The 20,643-nt window shown below is 42.8% G+C and overlaps 1 protein-coding gene across 1 annotated transcript in view; it reads right to left on the bottom strand.

Moving 5' to 3' along the window:
* The window catches only part of ATAD1 (ATPase family AAA domain containing 1), a 283,160-nt gene that overhangs the window by 185,927 nt on the left and 76,590 nt on the right, over window positions 1–20,643 (bottom strand). The window contains exons 3-4 of the mRNA XM_086921956.1: window positions 9,269–9,367; window positions 4,896–5,016 (exon numbers count right to left, since the gene is read on the bottom strand). Of these exons, the coding sequence (XP_086778082.1) occupies window positions 4,896–5,016; window positions 9,269–9,367 (220 nt within the window). The remainder of the gene's footprint in view (window positions 1–4,895; window positions 5,017–9,268; window positions 9,368–20,643) is intronic.

Here is a 20,643-nt window from a genome sequence, read left to right as displayed (position 1 = left end):
TTAACTGATTTCATGAAAAATCCACTAGCATTCAGGAATCAAATACTTCACACGCGATAGACCATGCACAACATTTGCAGGCTTTCAGAAACATCAAGTGGCATTAAATGCCCCATCTGAAAAAAAGGTATCCTGACTTCCTGCTAGTAGTTGAGCGACTCAATACAAAGTGCTCCAACATTTTAGAGGTATTGTTAACAAAACACTTGCCTTAGTGGTCTCTTAGAGAAACCAGCCTGTAATTCTATCCACTTGGACCCAAGATAAATTGTATCTCTGTAGTGCTAGAGGTACTCTTGTGGTTCGACACCCTGTGATGATCTTTGACTACCATTATTTTAATTGACTTTGGTGTGTTATTTTATCCTAGCCTGAATGTACAACATCCTTGGTATGTCTTGTTTCTCTTAAAGATTTCTTTCTTGTAATCTTGCATGATTTCAGTGGGAGTTGTCACAGAATAGGACAGCCTTGCCAAGAACAGAACGTGTGGGATGTGCATTTGAAAGCATGATCGAGAGGGGTGTGGAATGTACTTTTTTGTCTTGAAGTGCATTTTTATGAGTAGTGGTGCACAAATGTGTACTGTGTCGTACATTGAGAGAAAGTATGTGATACTATAAGCAGTGGTACACAAATGTGCAACGTGTAGTACACTGGGAAGTAGAATTATTAATTTCTTACTATTGGCTTTGACATGGCCTCATGTTATCCTGAACTCTGACTCTGCCTGGCTTGAACTTTATCTGCGCGCACAGCCACGCTAGCAAGTTATTTTGGTTAATCACGTACAAGGACTGTTTTTGTGAGAGATTGTTTAATGTACCCTGGAAGGCTTTTAGTGAGCTTCGTTTAGATAAAGGCAGGAACATGCGAGTATGTAGAGGGGACGTGGGAAGTCCTTCCTACCATGAAGTGCTTGCTTAGAAGCTGGCCAGTCCTATTAAGTTTCCTTGTGCGGGGAGGAAGACTCTTGAATCTTCTAGTGTGTGTGTTTTGAGAATATAAAGCGGAGGTTTGTTGAGAGCTGAGTTGGGAGCTCACAGAGTAGACTTACTGCTGTAAGACAAACAGAAGTACCGGTCGAGAGTCCAAGTCAGCTGTGAACGGGCCCCCCAGATTGAATTGGCAAGAATGTCAAGTGAACGATTGGGTGAGGTGACTAGTTTCTGACCAGTGCCATTGGATGCATGGTTCCAGTGGCTGTGGTCATTTGAGGTGTTTTCTTTGTGATGTGTGAATGAGTGAGGTGCATATCCAAAGTAATAATTTGATGTATATAGTGTGTGTGTATATATATATATATATATATATATATATATATATATATATATATATATATATATATATATATATATATATATATATATATATATATATATATAATATATATAAGGAAGACACCAGGCTCAGCTCGCGCTTCACAAATGCATTTTATTCGGGAAGACTCGCAGGACTACAACTTCCAAGATTCCAGGTGCCGTAACTCCACCCACTCAGGGCGGACGACGCCTTCTTCCCGAATAAAATGCATTCGTGAAGCCCGAGCTGAGCCTGGTGTCTTCCTTTCCTAAGTCCATGAAGAAGGGGCGGGTTTTTGGCCCTGAAACGTGTCGGACATTCTTTTAATGAAAGAGGGAGTCTTCAATCCTTGCTTGGGAGCCACAAACAAACCGGAGGTTTAGAGGCTGCGGTGAGCCCTCACCAAAGCGCTTGCGCAATTTGCTCTACCACATGTTCGACGGCCTGCCATGGTCGGGGTGAGGAGCTCCGCTTCAGCATCGGAACAAGTATCCAAGCATCTGAAGCCTGTGGCGATGTAAACTGCCATCGCCTGCCAGCTCAGCATCTACAAATTAATCAGCGATGGTTGAAGCCTGCCCTTCCCTCCTACTCAAGGTTATTAATGACATTATCAATGCAAGGAAATGACAACCTACTCAAGGGTTTAACAAACTACTCGACTCGCAGGACTACAACTTCCCAAATTCCAGGTGCCCTAACTCCACCCACTCAGGGCGGACAACGCCTTCTTCCCGAATAAAATGCATTCGTGAAGCGCGAGCTGAGCTTGGTGTCTTCCTTTCCTAAGTCCATGAAGACGTGGCTCTTTCCCAAATAAAAACTCTCCTGTGACGTGTTTCTGCTCGGGTAGGTTGATGCCTTTCTTCTGCAAAGCGCCTTGAGACCTCTTTTGGTGATAAGTGCGCTATAAAAAAGCATTTGACATTGACATGAAGAAGGGGCGGGATTTTGGCCCCCAACCGCGTCGGACATTCTTTTAATGAAAGAGGGAGTCTTAAATCCTTGCTTGGGAGCCACAAACAAACCGGAGGTTTAGAGGCTGCGGTGAGCCCTCACCAAAGCGCTTGTGCAATTTGTGTACAGAGTTGTACCCTCAAGGAAGCCACCCAGAGGAGATAAGTTTTGCTGCGTTTTTTGGGGAAGCTGCTTCCAGAACACAGGATGCTCATCCGATCTTTAAACGCCTGACGCGTTTCGTGCTGACTCACACTTCTTCAAAGGGCAAAGAGAGTCTATGGCATGCACACCGCATTGTTGGAGCACCTGATGAGGTTTGTAAGTCCCGCCTCGCTGGGCGTTACCAGGCTCACTGCCTGCTGGCTCTCGTAGTGCTCCAATGTCTTCCTCCAGTGAGTTGTGGTGCGCTGCCCAATTCAACAACTATTACTCCCCAGTGGGTTGGCTGAGTGTCATGTAAGCTCCAGAAGGCACCATACGACTTCCCTTGCACCCTCCACTCCCTGAACAGCAAAGCGCCCCAGGCGCTGGCTTAGGACCGCGTACCGCAGCGGGGCTTCCTATCGGCAGGACTGTCCGTTTAACATCAAAAACACAGGGAGTTGTCCCCTCATGGAAGCCACACAGAGGAGGTAAGTTTTGCTGCGTTTATTGGGGAAGCTGCTTCCAGAACACCTTTGAGGAGACAACTCTCTGTGTTTTTGATTTTATATATATATATATCTTTCTGATCTCTTGCAGGACGTCCATTATATTTACTTGAGTCTTATCTCGTGTTATTTGCTACTTGTTTATTCATTAGTATTACTCATGCATTTAACTGTTGCATTTACCAAGTGTGTTATTATTGCTTGCATATAAATATATATATATCTGTGTATTTGAATGTTGTTATTTTGGCACCTGGGAAAGCCTTTCTGTTAGAGAGCATTGCATAAATAAACCCCAAGCCTTATTCTAAAAAGAGAGTCTTTGCATTTTGTAAAATAAAACCCTTTATTAGGTATTGTTGTGTTTTACGTCTTGCTTCGCCGTGTTTATGCCACCGTCTGGGAGATTCTGTATTATCTGAAAGGCGAAGCATGACAATCTCCAAGACACCAGCAAGTCATGACTGACTTCGACCCATCTATACCAGCAACTTAGAGGTGAAACTAACATTCAACTAGTTCTACCCTTAAACTTCAGGCTTTCACACTGGTGCCTAGCATGTGAAAGACTCAAAGGCAAGCATATTATGTAGCTTACTGTGCACCAGACACTTGATCCTTTCAAAGAGAATCCCAAAATTGCAACTCTCTTACATACCCCCACATCCTCTTTCATGCTAAACTACGCATTGCTAGAGTTTCCAGTGTGTATATTTGTGAAATTGAGTGGCTATTTTTCAGTGTTTTCGCAAATTCTGAAAGCAGTACTTACTAAGTGTTTATACCTTCCAGAGCCACAAGTCTGCCAGGGATGGCCATTTTCTCCAGTTTAAAAAGTACACTTATATGTAACATTTTTAAAGTAGTTGTACCACCTCGAACATCATCTGATGTACATAGCAACATTTATGTATTTTTTATTATCTACATCTTTCCTGTAGCATTTCTTCTTTATAAGCTATCCCAGAGAGGAACTGCTTTTCACCTATTGCTGCCTGTCCTGGATAGCACAGGGAGTACAAAAGGCTGTCTGGGGTACAAGCCTGGCAGACATGGCACCCATGGGGTGCGAACAAAGCACCAGCTTGCCCACAGGCCTACTGTAACATGAAGCCCTGGCCACCCCAACCCCAAACAATGTAGTTAGGCCTCAACCAGCCACCTGATTCTGTGGGAGGAGGCGGTTGTGGAGTAGTGGACCACCACCAAGGTCTTCTGTCATTGTAAGCGTGGACACGGCCCATCATGGAGCGTTCAAGTTAGAGAGATTTCCACTTTTAATTGAAAATGCCGATTGCTGTTTCAACTGCTAATTATTGGACATTTTTGGTTTAAAATGTAAAGCATATAGATCATACTATTGGCTTTGACATGGCCTCATGTTATCCTGAATTCTGACTTCAGTTCAGTGGGAGGACATTGTAACAGGATGATAGTATATTTAACACGAAAACCTAAATACTAGTGTAACATTGTTGGTTATTCTTTTATGATTCAGCACATATAAATGGACTACACTCCTGTTACCTGTGCCCTCACGTGGGGGTGAGATAGGACTTGTGTGGCAAGCCACAAAGACAAAACACAGAAATTAACTGTTCCTCTTGAACTGCAAAATGATTGCTTCACTTTGGATTATTGGATTGGAAGATTCAGCAATATGTCTGCAGCAGCCTGCATTGCAAGAATAAAGATCCATTGCTCAAATTCTCTTACAGGATTTTAAGTGTGATACTTATCAGTCTACTAGAACTTATGTTTGGTGCCATTTTATGTTGTATTAATTTTTAACAGGTGTACTGTAGTGTCTCGTCATTTTAGAGCTCTGTGTCCCATCTGTGAAACCCAAAATTACATTTAAAAAAGAAGTTTGGAATGTTAGGACTGAATCAGATAGATTCAGACTATTTAGCAGAAAGGCAAACATCATTTGTAATTGTTCGGACTTCAATGCTGCTTTAGGCAGAAAAACGTTCTACTTACCCTTTGGAGGTTGCAAGAGTCTGGAGTTCTCAAATAAGTGTTTTTTTTGAATGGGTAAAATTACTGTGTCCTTTAAATCAGTAATAATTTCATCTAAGCCTGCAATATCGGTCCATGTCACCTGAAATACAGACGAATAGGAATCAATCTGGTAGCAAAAACATTTGATTTGATGAATCATGTAACATATCACAAAAAGATATCGAACAACAAGGGAGTAGTGTACACATTCCATGGCAGCACACTTCAAACAGTACATGGCTATCAAGCAAACATGCCAACCCCAATGAACAGTGCACACCATCCGAAAGTTATTTTCGGGGTTCTCACCCGTTCAAAGTCAGGTCAATTTCATCTAATGCACCAATCTGCTCCTAAAGCATCTCAATATATAACAATGGCAGAATGAGATGTTCAAATTTCCACGTCTGACCAAGCAATCCTTAACGTGGTTTTCAGTCTCACCACTTACGACAAAGACCACCTCTCTGCGCCAAAGCCGTGCAATTACAGATACAGAGATTCAAAGTAATGGCAATGATGATCCTTTCTAACTGCACTGGTCAAAATCCCAAAATTCCAGGTACCTTGTCTCTATTCCTGGAGTTTCGACTGCCCACAAAACTCAGCAATAAATCAAAACTCTTTTTGGTAGGAGGGCAACATGTTCTCTATTTATATATCCATGACTTTTGTATATAGCTGTAATTGCTTTAGATCCAAAGTTCTTAAGTGCAGTCTTTCTGGCAGATGGGAATTAATCTCCAAACGTTGGTGGTTCATGGCCTTTGAGGACTTTTGCAGGAAAGGGGAGCAGAGAGATTAGACTGTAATTCTGGAGATCACTGGTGGTCGGTGGATGATTTCTTGAGAAGGTGTTTGAATTCTGGTTGCTTCCATTCTTCAGGGAAGATAGCCATGGTGATTGAGGTGTTGAATATGGTGGGGTGCTTGTTACTGAATATCTCACTCCAGAGGTTGAATATGTGGTGGGGACAAGGGACCGTGGGTGCTCCAGAGTGGATGGAGTTTGATGGCAGTGGTGTTTTGAGTGGTGGTCGGGTTTCCATATGTGGGAGTGAGGAGGTTGAGGGTGTTGATGACAGGGGGTGGGAGTTTGAGGTTTTTGTAGATGGTGGAGATCTTGTTATGGAAGAAGTTTGCCAGGGTGTCGCAATTATCCTGGCAGGTGTTAATATTTTCAGTCGCTGAGGAGTTGGAGAACTCTGACACTGTTGAAGAGTTCTTTGCTGTGGTTGGAGCTGGTTTTGATGCCATCGGTGATGGTGCTCCTTTTTGTATTTGTCAGGAGTTGTGGCATTGGTTGAGGGATGTCTTGCAAGTGGCTCGGTCTGTGGGCTCCTTGCTGGTGCACCATCTGTTGTCAAGGCACTTGCAGTTGCGTTTTGTGGTTCTCAGTTCTGCGGTGTACCAGCTGGCTTGTTTGGAGGGTTTCTTGAGTTTGGTGGACTTGACGGGGGACTCTGTCGGCACAGTCAGTTATCCAGATGGAGAGGATCTAGACATCTTGTTCTAGGTGGGTTCAGGTGTCAGGGTGGGAGGTGCTGAGGGAGTCAGCCCACTCGCTCTCGGATACTTTGTTTCAGATGTAGTGATGGGTGGCAGAATCTAGGGGATACTGTGACAGTGTAGCGTTGCAGAAGAAGAGGTTGTGCCAGCAGGTATACGGTCCTACCGGTGATCGAGACTTGGTGCGGCAGCAGTTGTTGTTGCGGAGTCCAGGGCTTGGTGGTAGTATATCTTCGGGTGGCGGGAGCGCCAGGGTTCTCGGCGCTGGGCGTGATCCAGGCACTGACAGAAGCAGAAGGGCTAGCCTTTGGCGCAACAGTGGCGCGCTGGTAGTGTTTCCGCTGCATGGCCGCACCAGCAATTGCGCTGCAGCCTACATTAAGTAGGTTAGGAGGAAGGAGGCGCGCTGAGGTGGTGGCAGGGCAGTGGCAAATAGCACAAAAAGAGGCAAAAAGATATGTTACAATGATGCTAACAGTGAGTATTGGATTAGACAATAAGAATGACAAGTAAAAGTTGCAAACAGAGGAGTACACTATTGTTAAAATAACAGAAACAGGTTAAGTAAGTCTCTAACAGTGGGGTAAGTTTAACAGTTACAAATTAGCTAAACAGTGAAAACAATCAGAATCACAGGTAGTCAGGGCAGGGTGCAGACGGCTGTTTGTACGGCAGCGGGGAAGCTGGTGAGCGGGGTCTGCTAAAATCCGTTCGTTTGAGCCATTTCTCCGAAGGAACCATCTGGTGTTGGTTGTGCAGGTAAACAAGTAGAATAAAGATTATATTCAAGAGTGAATATGATGTTCTTGGCAGTCAACCTCACGGTTTAAGTGTAGCTTAATAGCATATTCAGAATCAATGAGAATGTGTGCAACAACACAGTGATGATGCAGGCAACTGTCCTGGTGTTAAACAGACTTCAGAGGATGGCATGACACCAAACCGTCTGCCACATCCAATGCCTTTATGGTGTACCTCTTGATGGTGATCCAAAATGGTTGTAATTCTACTAAAGGTCCAATGGGTGAAGAAGGGACACAGAAAGGAGGAGGAACATAAGGATAGGAAGACAGCGACTACGGAAGAAAGAAGGGACAAAAACAATTTGAACATGCAAGAATCAGATAAAGATAGGAAGTGTAGAATGTTGGAAGAAAGAGGAATGAGGTGGAAAGACGACAGCGCTTCTTTGGTACTAAGACACTCAGGCATCTGGCAGTGGGCTCAAACGAAAAATGATAGCTTTTTTGTGACATTAAACATTGCTTAAATGTATGTGAGGGATCATGCGGACATATTTTGGCACAAGGTGCATTTCATTTACAACACATAATACAGGCAGATGCATGGGCATTTCATCAATGGCACGCAATACAGTCAGCTATGGGGCATTCTAGTTGTGGCCTGAAATAAAGGGGGAGAAATTAGGCACACAGACTGCAAGGGTCTATTTCCGACTCCTTCCCCTCATGGGAATGGCACTTCACAAAGAGCAGTAGCAAAACAAAGTAAAAATAAATAAATAAAATAACTAACAATAGCGGATACAGCAAGAGGTCGCATAAAGATGTTGAATGGTGCCCTGAAAGTAAAGAACATTCCTGTTCAAGACACTGGAGGTGTTTAGCGTTTAAGGACTGTATTTAGAGGAGAGGTAACATGAATTTGGCTTCCAAGTGCCTTTGCACTGCGTTATGAGACAAGGGAATTGATGGTTCTCTTACAGTGTGATAGCATCAAAACATGGCTGCCCTCTATCCCAGGGATTATTCTGGGCATCCAATTTACTACAAAATAATTATCCCACTGGAAACCATCTACGCAAATAACATCCAGATAGGTCTGAGAATTATTGAAGAATTAAGACTTTGCTAATCAAGACTGATAGTTTTCAATCTAAATAATTATCTCTAAATAAATTATTCACACATAGCAAATGACAGACTGTAGTCAGGACTACTTGTAGTATATTTTGATACAACATACCCGTTTTAACAATATATTGCGGCACAGTGCATAAGTGTTTGTTCTGTGCAGGTCATAACATTTACATGAAACACAAAATTGACACATTGGCGAGTTGTTAGGTTATGTTTTTTGTGCAAAAAGACAGCAGTAAGAATCTTAGATTTTCACCACTCCAAGTGGTTTAGAAGTTCACTGTTGAGAAGGTTGACATTTTGACATTTCATGGAAACAATACCGATCACACCATTAATACTAGAATAATTTATTATAGTATTATTTCACTGGAGATTTGCTTTGTAAAATAGAATATCTGCAGGGTACAATAATTAACATTTCCTGCCATGTGGTGACAGTGATTCGGGTTGAGTCTTTTTTAACACAATGAGGTCCTTGTTCAAAACCTTAACCACGTTTGAGGATACCTCTCTTAATGGGGTGAAAAGTGCTGGACCAGAAGGCTCAAATAACTCAAAAACCTTCTGTGGAATAAGGATACTGTGGCATTCTTGTGAAAGCTTCAATACAGCTGGGCTTACCACTCCAGCAGTGCCAAACCGGCGCATATTAAATGCTCAAATACACCAGCCTGCTGGTGAGCAAGAAATTAAGGGGCCAGGCAATGTTATGCAATTCAATGGCGAAATGTGGAAGGTAGCAGAGAGCAATGTGCGCTTTAGAGACGGAGTCAAAATGAATGATATACCAGTTGCAAATTGAAACATGTATGCACTGTACTCAGGAGGCAGGGAAGCAAGGAGCGTGTCACAAATAGTACTACACTGTGGATGCAGGATACAGTCATGGCAATGCCTGCTTGACCTACAGGGATAATCATAAAGCAGGTACTGACTTTGTATTTCAAAATAGTCTCTTACTTGCATATTGAGAGGGTCCACGAGATGGGCAGCAATGCTCATTTCATATTCTGTAAGTTTTATATTTTTCACACCAATTTGTTTCATTAGCTTTTCTGCCTAGAATTAAAAAAAACAATATATTTTTATTTCAAGTGTGGATAAGGACACATTAATGAGAGAGAAGCAAATGTATTGTATATAGCGTGAGCAATCTCCTGTAGAATATCCCATTGGCAAATTGATTTAACACGATACCAAGAGCCACAGTGAGCCAATATGGGTTTATTTAATAATTCAAACTCTGACAATATACCCAATAGGTATAGGCCTACGAGACCTATTAGTTTCGTTAATGTTTTTAGCCAAGTTGAGCAGCATCTAGGCTGCACTGGAGCAAATAAATAAATAAATAAATAAATAAATAAAATAATGATGAGACTGTCGCATCGTCTTGTAGGCACACACATTCATGCACTTACAAAGGGGACTGTTTTGTCTTTTGACCGATTCTAGATGGATCAGTAAATTATTGATAAGTAGCACGAAAGCAGTTTTAAAATGGAGCTCTAAGTGCTTTAAAAAATAAAAAAAACGCAATGAGTGGGGAGATGCAAGAAGTGGGAGAGAACATAGGCGAAGGAGAGCAACATGAAGTGTGGGGGGGGGGGCAGAAGCACAGTGAGAAAGTGTTATATTTAGCTTGGGTGACTTCCCTGAGCGCAATGTGGAGTGCAGAAAGCAGTATCACAAGGGCAAGAGAGTAACAAAAATGTGGCTGGTGAGAGAGAAGCAGATGGACAGAGCACGAGGAGGGATAAAAACACAGAAGGGAGACAGCAATAAAATTGCATGCACTGCCATGTGCTTAAACAAAATGAAAAATGCAGAAGACATGACTAAAGAGGCTGTGCTTCATGACAGAAACAAACGCAAGACTGGCAAAAAAAATCCAATAGGAAGCAGGCAAATATGAGTGAAGGCAAAGAAACTAAAAGGTAAGCAATGGTGGGCTCCAGGCCTCCTGCAGTTTCTTGGTAAGCCCGCAACAGATCTTTTGGAACAAGACCGCCTGCTGTCTGGAAGGTCCGACCTAAAAATAACCTTTTCAGGTGGGTAACAAAACACACAGAAAGAGCAGATAGAGGAACATTTATTGATCAAGAAGTTCAAAAATTGATCAAGAAGTTCAAAAATTAAGTCGCAATGGTTAGTTAAAAGTAGAAACAAAACACATCTCAGTCCAAGTTAGTATTCATGTTCCCCAACATAAAACACTCACTCACTGTTTTAATTGAACATGTACAGTTTTGTATGTGCTGCGGCTGTACTCTTAGTGGTTCTTTCAAATAGGATTTTGTACAATCATAATTTCCTCTGTGATGAATCTACCTAAGCCATAATGACCAAATGCACATAATGGGGTCAGTTTATTTTTACATTGCCAGAGCGCCATTTAGACTGTCCCGACATTTTTCTATTTTGCCTCCATCCCCCAGTGTACAATAGGACCGAAATAAATGGGTCAGCTTTCGAAAAATCATACATTTTACTAGACCTGCAGGTCCAGTAACTTGAATAATCTACTCCACCTAATTGGAATATGCTTGCCCCATAAACTGGTCTCTTTAGGTCATCCTAGGCAAATATTTTACTTTGCAGGGCACCTTTTTCTCATCATCACATAGGAGAGCACCTTCCAATATGCGAGTTCAGCATTCCTGCTGTACAAAAAATTTGGTTTGATTTAATAGAATAAATGTTGGGTACATGCATAATAGGAATCTAGCCCACATATAGGGTACACATGACCCCTCACTTGCCTCTTAGTTCAATAATAGTATTGCTATCAGGGCAGGCGCAGGAATGTTTCTCAGTACATCTTTAAAAACTCACTTTTAATAAATATATTCTAAAGCACGAGGTGGTAGTGCACTGACATTTACAGGCAACACATTTTCCATTTAAATGACCGTCATTCTGGTTTCTGTGGGGATCCATCTGTAGATCTTGCGTAGCATACAGAGGGTGTTGAAGCAGGAGGAGGAGGAGGAGGAGGGGACGGCGTTGACTTGTTGGGTCATTGACAGAGAAGAGTCCAGGATGAACCCCAGGTTGTGTGCGTGGTCGGTGGGCGTCGGCGCAGTTCCCAGCGAGGCTGGCCACCAAGAGTCGTCCCAGGCGGAAGGGGTGGAGCTGAGGATGAGGACCTCTGTCTTGTCAGAGTTCAGTTTCAGGCGACTGCTGTTCATCCATTCGGCGACGGCCTTCATCCCTGTGTGAAAGTTGGTTTAGGCGGTGGCAGGGTCTTTGGTGAGGGAGAGGATCAGCTGAGTGTCGTCGGCATATGAGACCTTGTTGAGGTCGTGTGATCAGACAATGTTGGCGAGCGGTGTCATGTAGACGTTGAAGAGGGTTGGGCTGAGGGATGATCCTTGGGGTATTCCGCATGTGATTTTGGTGGCTTTGGATCGGAATGGAGGGAGGCGTCTCTCTGGGTTCCGTCGGTGAGGAAGGAGGTGATCCAGTCCAGGGCTTTGTTGCGGATCCCTGCGTTGTGGAGGCGTGTGCGCAGGGCGTGGTGGCAGATGGTGTCAATGGCGGCCGAGAGTTCCGGGGGGGATGAGGGCAGCGGTTTTGCTGTTGTCCAGCAGGGGCCGATGTTAGTGGCGGCGATGAGGGTGATGTCAGTGCTGTGGTTGCTGCGGAATCCGGATTGGGACGAGTCAAGGGTGTTGTTCTCTTCGAGGAATTGGGTCAGTTGTTTGTGGACGATTTTCTCGATGACTTTTGCAGGGAACGGGGCAGGGAGATGGGCCGGAAGTTCTTGAGGTCCTTTTGGTCTGCCTTGGGTTTCTCGAGTAGGGCTGCAATCTCTGCGTGTTTCCAGCTTTCCGGGAAGGTGGCGGTCTCGAATGAGCTGTTTAAGATCTTACGGAGTTGGGGGTGCGATGATGGAGCTCGCTTTGTTGAAGATGTGGTGGGGGCACGGGTCTGATGGTGAGCCGGAGTGAATGGTGTTCATGGTCTTAATGGTGTCTTCGTTGTTGACATGGTTCCAGGAGGTTAGGATTCTGGTGTGGCTGGGTGGCGGTGGGTCTGAGGTGTCAGCAGCTGTCGGAGAGGTCTGGGTGTTGAAACTGTCATGGATGTCTGTGATCTTGCGGTGGAAGAAGGTAGCTAGAGAGTCGCAGAGGTCTTGTGACGGCGGGATGTCGTTGGAGAGTTCCTTCACAATGTTGAAGGGTTCTTTGCTATTGTGTGCGCTGTTGTCAGTGCGTTCCTTGAAGGAGGTCCTTTTGGCTGTTTGAATGAGTTGGTGGTGTCTGCGGCTGGCGTTCTTGAGAGCTGCATGGTTGTCCGGTGTTTGCTCGTGGCACCATTTCTTCCCTCGTCTCCGGCAGGTCTGCTTGGATGTCTGGAGGTCGGCGGTGAACCAGATGGCTCTTCTGTCGGTCCATCTGTATGTGGGTTACTTGATCGGGGAAAGAGTGTTGGCACAGTTGTCGATCCATTGCTTGAGGTTGCGGGCGGCTGTGTCAGTGTGGTCAGTCGGCGGGTCTTGGGCGAGGGTGGTGATTAGCTGGGACAGAATGCATTTCTAGGTTAGCTTCCAGCATGACCCCAATAAGTCTATGCAACCAGACAACTGTGCTGTCTGCTTCGACCTAAAAATGGACAAAGGTATGTAAAATATATTTACGAGCCACAGAGAATATATTTTATTTGTTGTGAAAGAAACTATGTCTGCAGTTAGGAGACTAATACATCCATTGCTCAGTTTCAATACCCAATAGACAATACTGAAACTGTAATTATGCCATGTTAAAGTAAAATTAAATGTATTTTTTATTTTAAATTAAAGTTATATGAAAGAACAAGTAAGGCATTTATAATTCAGTCAAATCACTGCGCCCTGATCTGTAGTAAGAGAACTGTCACCATGCAGCAGTTAAAGATTTAGGGCTAAATGTAAAAAAAAAAAAAAACACCAAAAAAAACCAAACATTTTTGCGGATGGACATGGCCCATTCGTTATTTTTGGTGAAAAAAATGCCTTTTTAGTTGCACAAACACAAAATGAGATTTGGTAACGTTACTGGATCGTCATTTGTGTCTGTCGATCCGGTATGTGCACAGGGTATTTTTAGGGAGTCCATTTTAAATACCAAATTGCAGTGCTATGTATGAATGTTTTGCAATTGAATTACGGTTGCAAAACATTCATTCTTAATCAACACCTCAAAGGTGGTGGAAACCATTGGCAAATAGGGAGTGGCCCCCAAAGGACTCTTTCCCCTAAGTAAATGTTAAAACAGATATTTGTTAAGAGCAAGCCGTGGTCCAAAGGACCAATAACTACTCTTAAAAAATACAACTAAAAGGTTTCATTTTATTTTTTGAAACACATTCTGTTTTCATATCAGGAAAATGGGCTGCATTTCTTTAAAAAAAGAATTTTAAAAAATTGCTTTATTAAAAAGCAATCCCAAATGGCTACAACGCCTAATGAGTCTCAAATTACGACCTACCTCATCAATATTCATGAGATCGGTCTATTTGCGACCCCATTAGGAATCGCTATTTGGAGTTTGTAAGTGTTATTTAACTAGGAATTGCAATTTCCTAATTGCAATTCTGTAAAAATCGCAATTATGAAATAGCAATTCCTATTTTATGTGCATCTGGCCCTTTATGTTTTACTCAGAAAGTTCTCTAAAGTGTACGCTCAATTACGAGAGATTAATGGTTTAAAGAGGACACTCAAATCTTACTCATCTTGATGTTGGCTTTTCCTTGTACTCTAGAGCAAATACTTTCATTAAGTGGTCTAATGAATTCCATAGGGTCTTAAATGTGTCCAAAAATAATGTCCCCCATAGTGTTGCGTGTTTTTGACAACCAACAAACACCAAGAGCCCACAACTGAGCTGCAGCCAATAATGATATTTTATTGTATACAGACTATGCTTCAATTCATATGGTAACTTTTAACGAATGAAAAAAGGGTAAGAAGGAAACCTATGAATTTGTCAAATTTTCACACAATACTACGTTTTGGAATACTGATGGTTTTTACATCTCAGAATTTGGTGTTACCTAATCTACCATTTGACACAGAGGACCTCTAGCTAAATGTCGGTCTTCTTGCATATTGCTTTATATTTGGAAGTCAAAAAAGGAGAGAAATTCAATTGATAATAACAATGCCTGATTAGGGGGACCACACAGAGGGAGCTCCCCAAACAGTGACCATTTGAGGGGTCTCCTTTTCATTGGTACCGCTTTCACAAAGATCACACTTTCTGGGAGGTGGAGAGGACAGAGTTATGACCCCCAGAGCCCCCATCCCAAGTAAAAGACTAAAAGTGAGGTCTGCATTCACTTTTGTTTAAAATGATTTCAGCGAGCTGGGCCCATCAGAGTACACACAAATATAAATAAGCAAACTCCGGATACGAGAAAGCAAGAAAGATTTACAGAATTTCCGTGGTGGACAACCCATTGGCATCCTTTGCAGTACAGAGGTAGTGCACTGGACGTCAATGGATCGTCCACCACACTAGAGATCAATTCCTTTCTCCCCTATAAATCTCTATGTAGACGAGAGGAGGGAGTTTCTGTGCAGCCTTATGTATCTGCACAGACAATGCCGCTGTTAGAGACAAACTAGAAAGACAAGCAACTGCAAACAGTTTTGCTTTCGTCTTCCAACCAACCTTCTTCCATGCAAGGCAGGACAGCCTGGTGGTGCTAATCACTAGACAACCTAGTCCTCTGGAGTACAGAATGGGAGATTCCTTTCTAACACAATTGCTTTATATAGATAGAGCGACTGTTATCCAGCAATTTAGAATTGTATAATTTTTATTTTGAAAAAAAAAATACAACAGCCGTCTCCTACATCCAATGGCCGGCGAGGAGCATAAAACATGGAGGATGGGTTGGGGGGAGGTTTTGGGGGGGGGGGGGGGGGGGGGGGGACGGGGGGGGGGGGGAGTCCAACTCAACCAGTGGGAAAGAACAAAACGAAACATGCACTTCTAAATAATGCTGAAAGTTCTTGTCAGCTTCCATTTGTGAGGACAACCTAATCATCAATTGTGGACGTGAAACGAAGGACTTGAAGCAGGCGAGTTTGCAATAGATACCAGAGGTGCTTGATACATGTTCCCCATGTTTTCGCAAATTTAGGTAAAGTGTGGGTCATTACAGCTGTTAACTTTTCAATGTAGAGTAAGTCCCTGAGTTTATGCAGCCAGTCTGTGTGTGTGTGGGTACGGTGTCTGTGCCCCATCGAGACAACAGAGCCTGCTTTGATGCGAAAAGTGCCAGGGTGATGGCCTTCTCCCTAGTGGAATGAAGTGGATATGTTTGAATATTGGGCAGGCCTACAAAATATAGCTGGGGAAGTGGGGTATCTCAGTGTGAAACCTTTGATCGATATCTGCCAAGACATCCATCCAGTAGCAGTGGAGTTAGGGGCAGTGCCAGAACAAGTGGACAAGCGTGCCAGACTGATTGCAATGGTGAAAACATTGGCTGTCCTTCCCCTTCTGCCACTGAGCCAGGCGGGCCGGGGTGTAAAACCAGTAATGGACAGTTTTTCGTAGCATTTCTTTACCAGAAGCACTAGTAGCTGATGTGCGATGTAAAATATCTGTCCATTCCTTTTCCGTAAAGGGGCATTCGCATTCTGCCTCCCATCTTTTCCTACTGTGCGTGTGTGAGGGGTTAGGGATGGTGTATAGGAATGTGCATATGTGTGACAAAAGTCGATGGTCGTCTCATCTGGATAGTAGCCAACGCTCGAACGGGGTGACCTTCCTGCTCACGTGTCGTCTTACGGACTGCGATGTAACCCAGTGTCATACTGCTATGTGGCGCCAGCGCTCTGAGTCTGGGAGTCCAAAACTCTGTTGCATAACTTTAAAATCTAATAGGATGTGTTCATCAAACAGGTCGCCAATGCGTTTGCAATTGGCTTTCTGCCATCTAACATACACCCGTTCATTTAGGGCCTGTGGAAAGTCTGGGTTTCCCAGGATCGGAGTTAGGGGAGAGATCGGAATATAGAGCTGTTTGGGAGCGCAGGTCATATCCCAAGCTGTAACCATAGCCCAGACAACCGGGGAAACATACACCCCTGCAGGACGCAATTCACGCTGGAGTCATGGAATTTTCCATATGTGTATTCCTGTCACAGCCTGGTTCAGGAACACCAGTGCTTCTCAGTGAGTGAGCGTTGCCACTCCACCAAAAAACACAGCTACGCTGCTTGGTAGTTTCTTTAAATGGGGTATGCCCAGTCCTCCTTTAGCTACGGGAAGATAGGCTTGTTCTGTGGCCATTCTAGCCCATTTACTGCCCCAAATAAATGATTCAATGGTGAATTGCATTTTTTGATCATGGAAATAGGTGGTTGTTGTGGCATCACCTGCATGAGAATCTTGGACAAAGGAGACATTTTTACAGATGCTTGAGTCCCAGCCAGGATATGGCCCGCATGCCGTGACTACATAAGCGAACGTACTGTTTTCAAGGGGCTCGAGTAGTTATAGAATATGGATTTATCTACAGTTGGGGTATTTATTCCCAAATAGGAAATCCCTCTTGTGGCCCACGTAAAGGGGAATTTCGATGAGAGTAGTACTTGTTCGTAATGTGGAATTGGTGGCATTTAGTGCTTGGGATTTGAAGTTGTTAACTTTTAACTCCAAAACCTCTACAAATGCAGTGAGATCTTCTAATAGTGGGGGCAGCGACTGTCGTTGGTTAGTGATAGATAATAAAACGTATTCAGCATATAGCGCTATCTTATGTGACTGATCCCCACCATCCAGACTCCTTCAATGAGGGGTGCTTGCGAACATTCTAAGCAAATGGTTCCATATATAACGCAAACAGGAGTGGTGAGAGTGGGCACCCCGGCTGCATTCCTCTGGAGATTGGAAAAAGGAGATAATGAGCTGTTGACACATACTAGTGCCGTCGGTTTCTCGTAGCTGGCCCAGATCCAGCTCCGGAAGCTCAGGAATGGACAGTGCACTTGGTTGAATGCCTTTTCGGCATCTATCGACAAAAGTAGTGTCAGGGTCTAGGTTCTATGGGTTTTATCTAATAGATGGAAAAGATGCTTGACTTTATCCCCAAACGTGCAGCCCGGAACAAATGAAGATTGGTCAGGGTTCCACGAGACCATAGCGAAATGGGGCGATATGACGCACATGACTTGGGATCTTTCCCCGCCTTTGGTATATCTGTTATTATTGCAGTGCGCATGGACTTCATACGCACTCTTGAAGTGCTGAAGGAGTTATATAGTCAAACTAGTATGGGGGACAATAGTGACACATATTGCTTATAAAAGGCTGGTATGTACCCATCTTGCCCGGGGGCCTTCTCCAGCTTTAGTCTCCCAATCGCTTTCAGGACTTTGCGTTCAGTTATGTCGGTTTCTAATGGAGTTGCTATGTTTTCTTCGAGAGTGGTCAGTGGCTGTTGTGCTACGTATGTGGAGCTGTCTTTGGTGAGAAGTTTGTCACCCATATGAGTTTGGTGTAGAATCGTCCAAATTCAGCGGCTATATCCTCATCCCGCGTTTTAAGTATCCGCTATCAAGCTGTGTATACAACAGGAGAGGACTTGGGCTCACAACCTATGGGCCAATAGTTTCCCAGCTTTATTCCCTCCAGCGTAATACTTCTGTCGTGTGCACCGTATGCTCAGCTGCATCAATTCAAGGGCCTTAAGTTGTTTTCCGGCAATAGTCAGATGTCGTCGAATGCGATTTGAACCCGTCGTCCTATGTGTTGTCTCCAAATCTCTCACAGCTGTTTCCAAATCGGCTCGCTTCGCCATGTGTTCCCTGTTAAGTCGCGCTGTTCTGGCAATATATGTTCGGCACACAACTGCCTTGAGAGTGTCCCATAGTATCTCTATTTTTGTGATTGAAGATTGAAGTCACCCCCTTTCACTATTTTTGCGTCAGTTGTTGTCAATATAGTTCTAAACAAAGAAAAAGTGGCGCCACTATCCAAGAGAAAGGGTACCATATACAAATAATGTATTAAAGTTTTAATTTACATAACAAACAGAAGCGTTGACGAGTGTCGGTGGACAATATATTTGTAAACCACCTTCAACAAGACTCTTAATCTTAATGTCTCTCTCAATGATACCTTAATTTAGTATATGCCTGTATTAAAACAAAATATATATCACAATATTATATTACACACAACAGGATACATATTACTTTCATGACAACATTTCCAAAAAGACATACAGTATCCATTATACGCTTCTGTTTTTTATTGTTAAATTCGAGAAACTTTGAAGTCTAATCTCAAAAGAATTCACAGACTTCATTAACATGGATTCATTCGAACTAACTTTGTTATGATGATTTAAAGTTTTTTTTTTTGTCTCTCGTATTGTATCTTTATTTAAGTTAAAACTTTGTGTATGTGAGATTTTTTAACTTTTGAAATATCATTGTATTTATGAATCGTGTTTTACATGATCAAAATTGTTTTTAAATAAATGTGCTTTTGAAACATACAAAAAAAAAGTTTTAATTGATTTTTGGATCCTGATTTCATAGTTGATTGGGGGAAGCTGAACGACCTTTGAATGATTGAGTGTGGATTATTCTGGATATTGTGATCCAAGAGAAATCCTTTTTTAATACATTAGTCGCCAATATAGGGCTAAATGCTTGCTACAACAAGCATTGGCATAGCCAATAGGTCTCGCCTTTGGGACCTTATAAATGTTTAGCCATGCAACACTTGATGTTGTTGCACCAAGGCTATTGTGTTGGATAACTAAACACTTATAAGGTCCCAAAGGCGAGACCTATTGGCTATGCCAATCCTTGTTATTGCCTCTTGCAAATCCCTGTGTTTGGACAATCTATTTATTTAATGTTTTTTGCAGAGTGACGTGCTGAAAATAATAAGCATTAGCATTAGTATTAGGAAAGCCAATAGCCCTAGCGTTGTCTGCAACCAACACTATGGCAATCATTTTCTGCATAAAGCCAACACATTTAGAAATGTGGTCAATTATACACAATGGGAACATTGTCCGGCTCCCATTGAAGGCAGCTCCAAAACTCTATAAAAAAAGTTTACATATTTTACTGATTTTAATCAATCCAATCCAGAAGCTGTTTATTTCAAGATGACTGCTAAGTCCTTTTCCAAAGTTAGACTCACCCACACTAAATCACTGTATTTGAAGTCCTTTATCGATCAATTAGCTATAGGGATAAATGCTATTTACAACAAAGTTTGGAAACTGTCTCAAATTGAAGCTGCTTCAAGATTAAGAGCTATTGATCAAGCTAATTTAGAAAAAGTGCTTGCAATTGTTGATAATAGCATGAATACTCTTTCTTCCCGAATGTATACATTAGATTTCATCTGTTGTAGATATTGTACAGGATGAAGTGTCTGTTTTGTACCATGGTCAAAATCAATTACGTTCCATTATGCAGTTTGCTTGGACTTTACAAACTTTAAAATCTGGAAAAGTGCATTGGGACTACATGAATACCTCGTCGCTATTTTTACCGTTTAATTTGATTGAAAAACAGTAGTTTATGTCTATGAAGGATGCTGCATATTCACTTCTGCATATTGAAAAGTTGGAACATTTACCTTTTTCTGTTGCCGAATCTAATTCAGCTGTATGGCTCATTCATGAGTTGATAACACTGCCCTTTCCCTTGTTTAAATTCAGTTGATGTATGAAAAACTATGCCATAGGCAGATAGGAACCATTGGGAAGCGCTTTTCTCCATGAAGTTTGGTCTCTGTCATTTACCTATAGATGCCTGAGGGAGGGTAAAGAAGTTTATTTGAAGGGCGAAGAGTGCACTTCTACACCTGATCCCTCACTGGTTTGCAAGAACATACAAGTGCACGGCTCGTGTAACACGCAAGCTCCGAATTTAGCATGCATTTTAAAGGGTAATCCGGTGGCAGCTATAACACCAACTTTCACGTTGCTGGCTAACGGTAGATATTTACTTTTAAATAATGAAGATTACTGCGGTATGCTGGCAGGGATTCTGTACATTGTGACCGTCTCCCAACGTGTAGTCTGCTGTAAAAATGTGCTTTTCCCGCCTCCGCATGGGAAGCTCGATGTGTCCATCTGCCCTTCCATTCCGACCTTGAAAGCAGAGTTCAACAAGAGGAGTCGAATAAGTGCTCTTTTGTCCCAGAAAGAAGTTACCCTTACTTCTTCTCGTGAAGCATTTGTCCTTCACGTGGCTAACACTCGCACCGAGGTGCATGTCCTTTTGAATACTGATCTCCTACTTCATTTCGGCGCTTTGATTCATACAATATTCAATGCCTCGTCGACAAATGGCTTGTCGCATT

This window comes from Lissotriton vulgaris, chromosome 5 (genome assembly GCF_964263255.1).
Source record: "Lissotriton vulgaris chromosome 5, aLisVul1.2, whole genome shotgun sequence".
Taxonomy (NCBI): domain Eukaryota; kingdom Metazoa; phylum Chordata; class Amphibia; order Caudata; family Salamandridae; genus Lissotriton; species Lissotriton vulgaris.
This window is presented reverse-complemented; position numbering and strand designations above follow the sequence as displayed.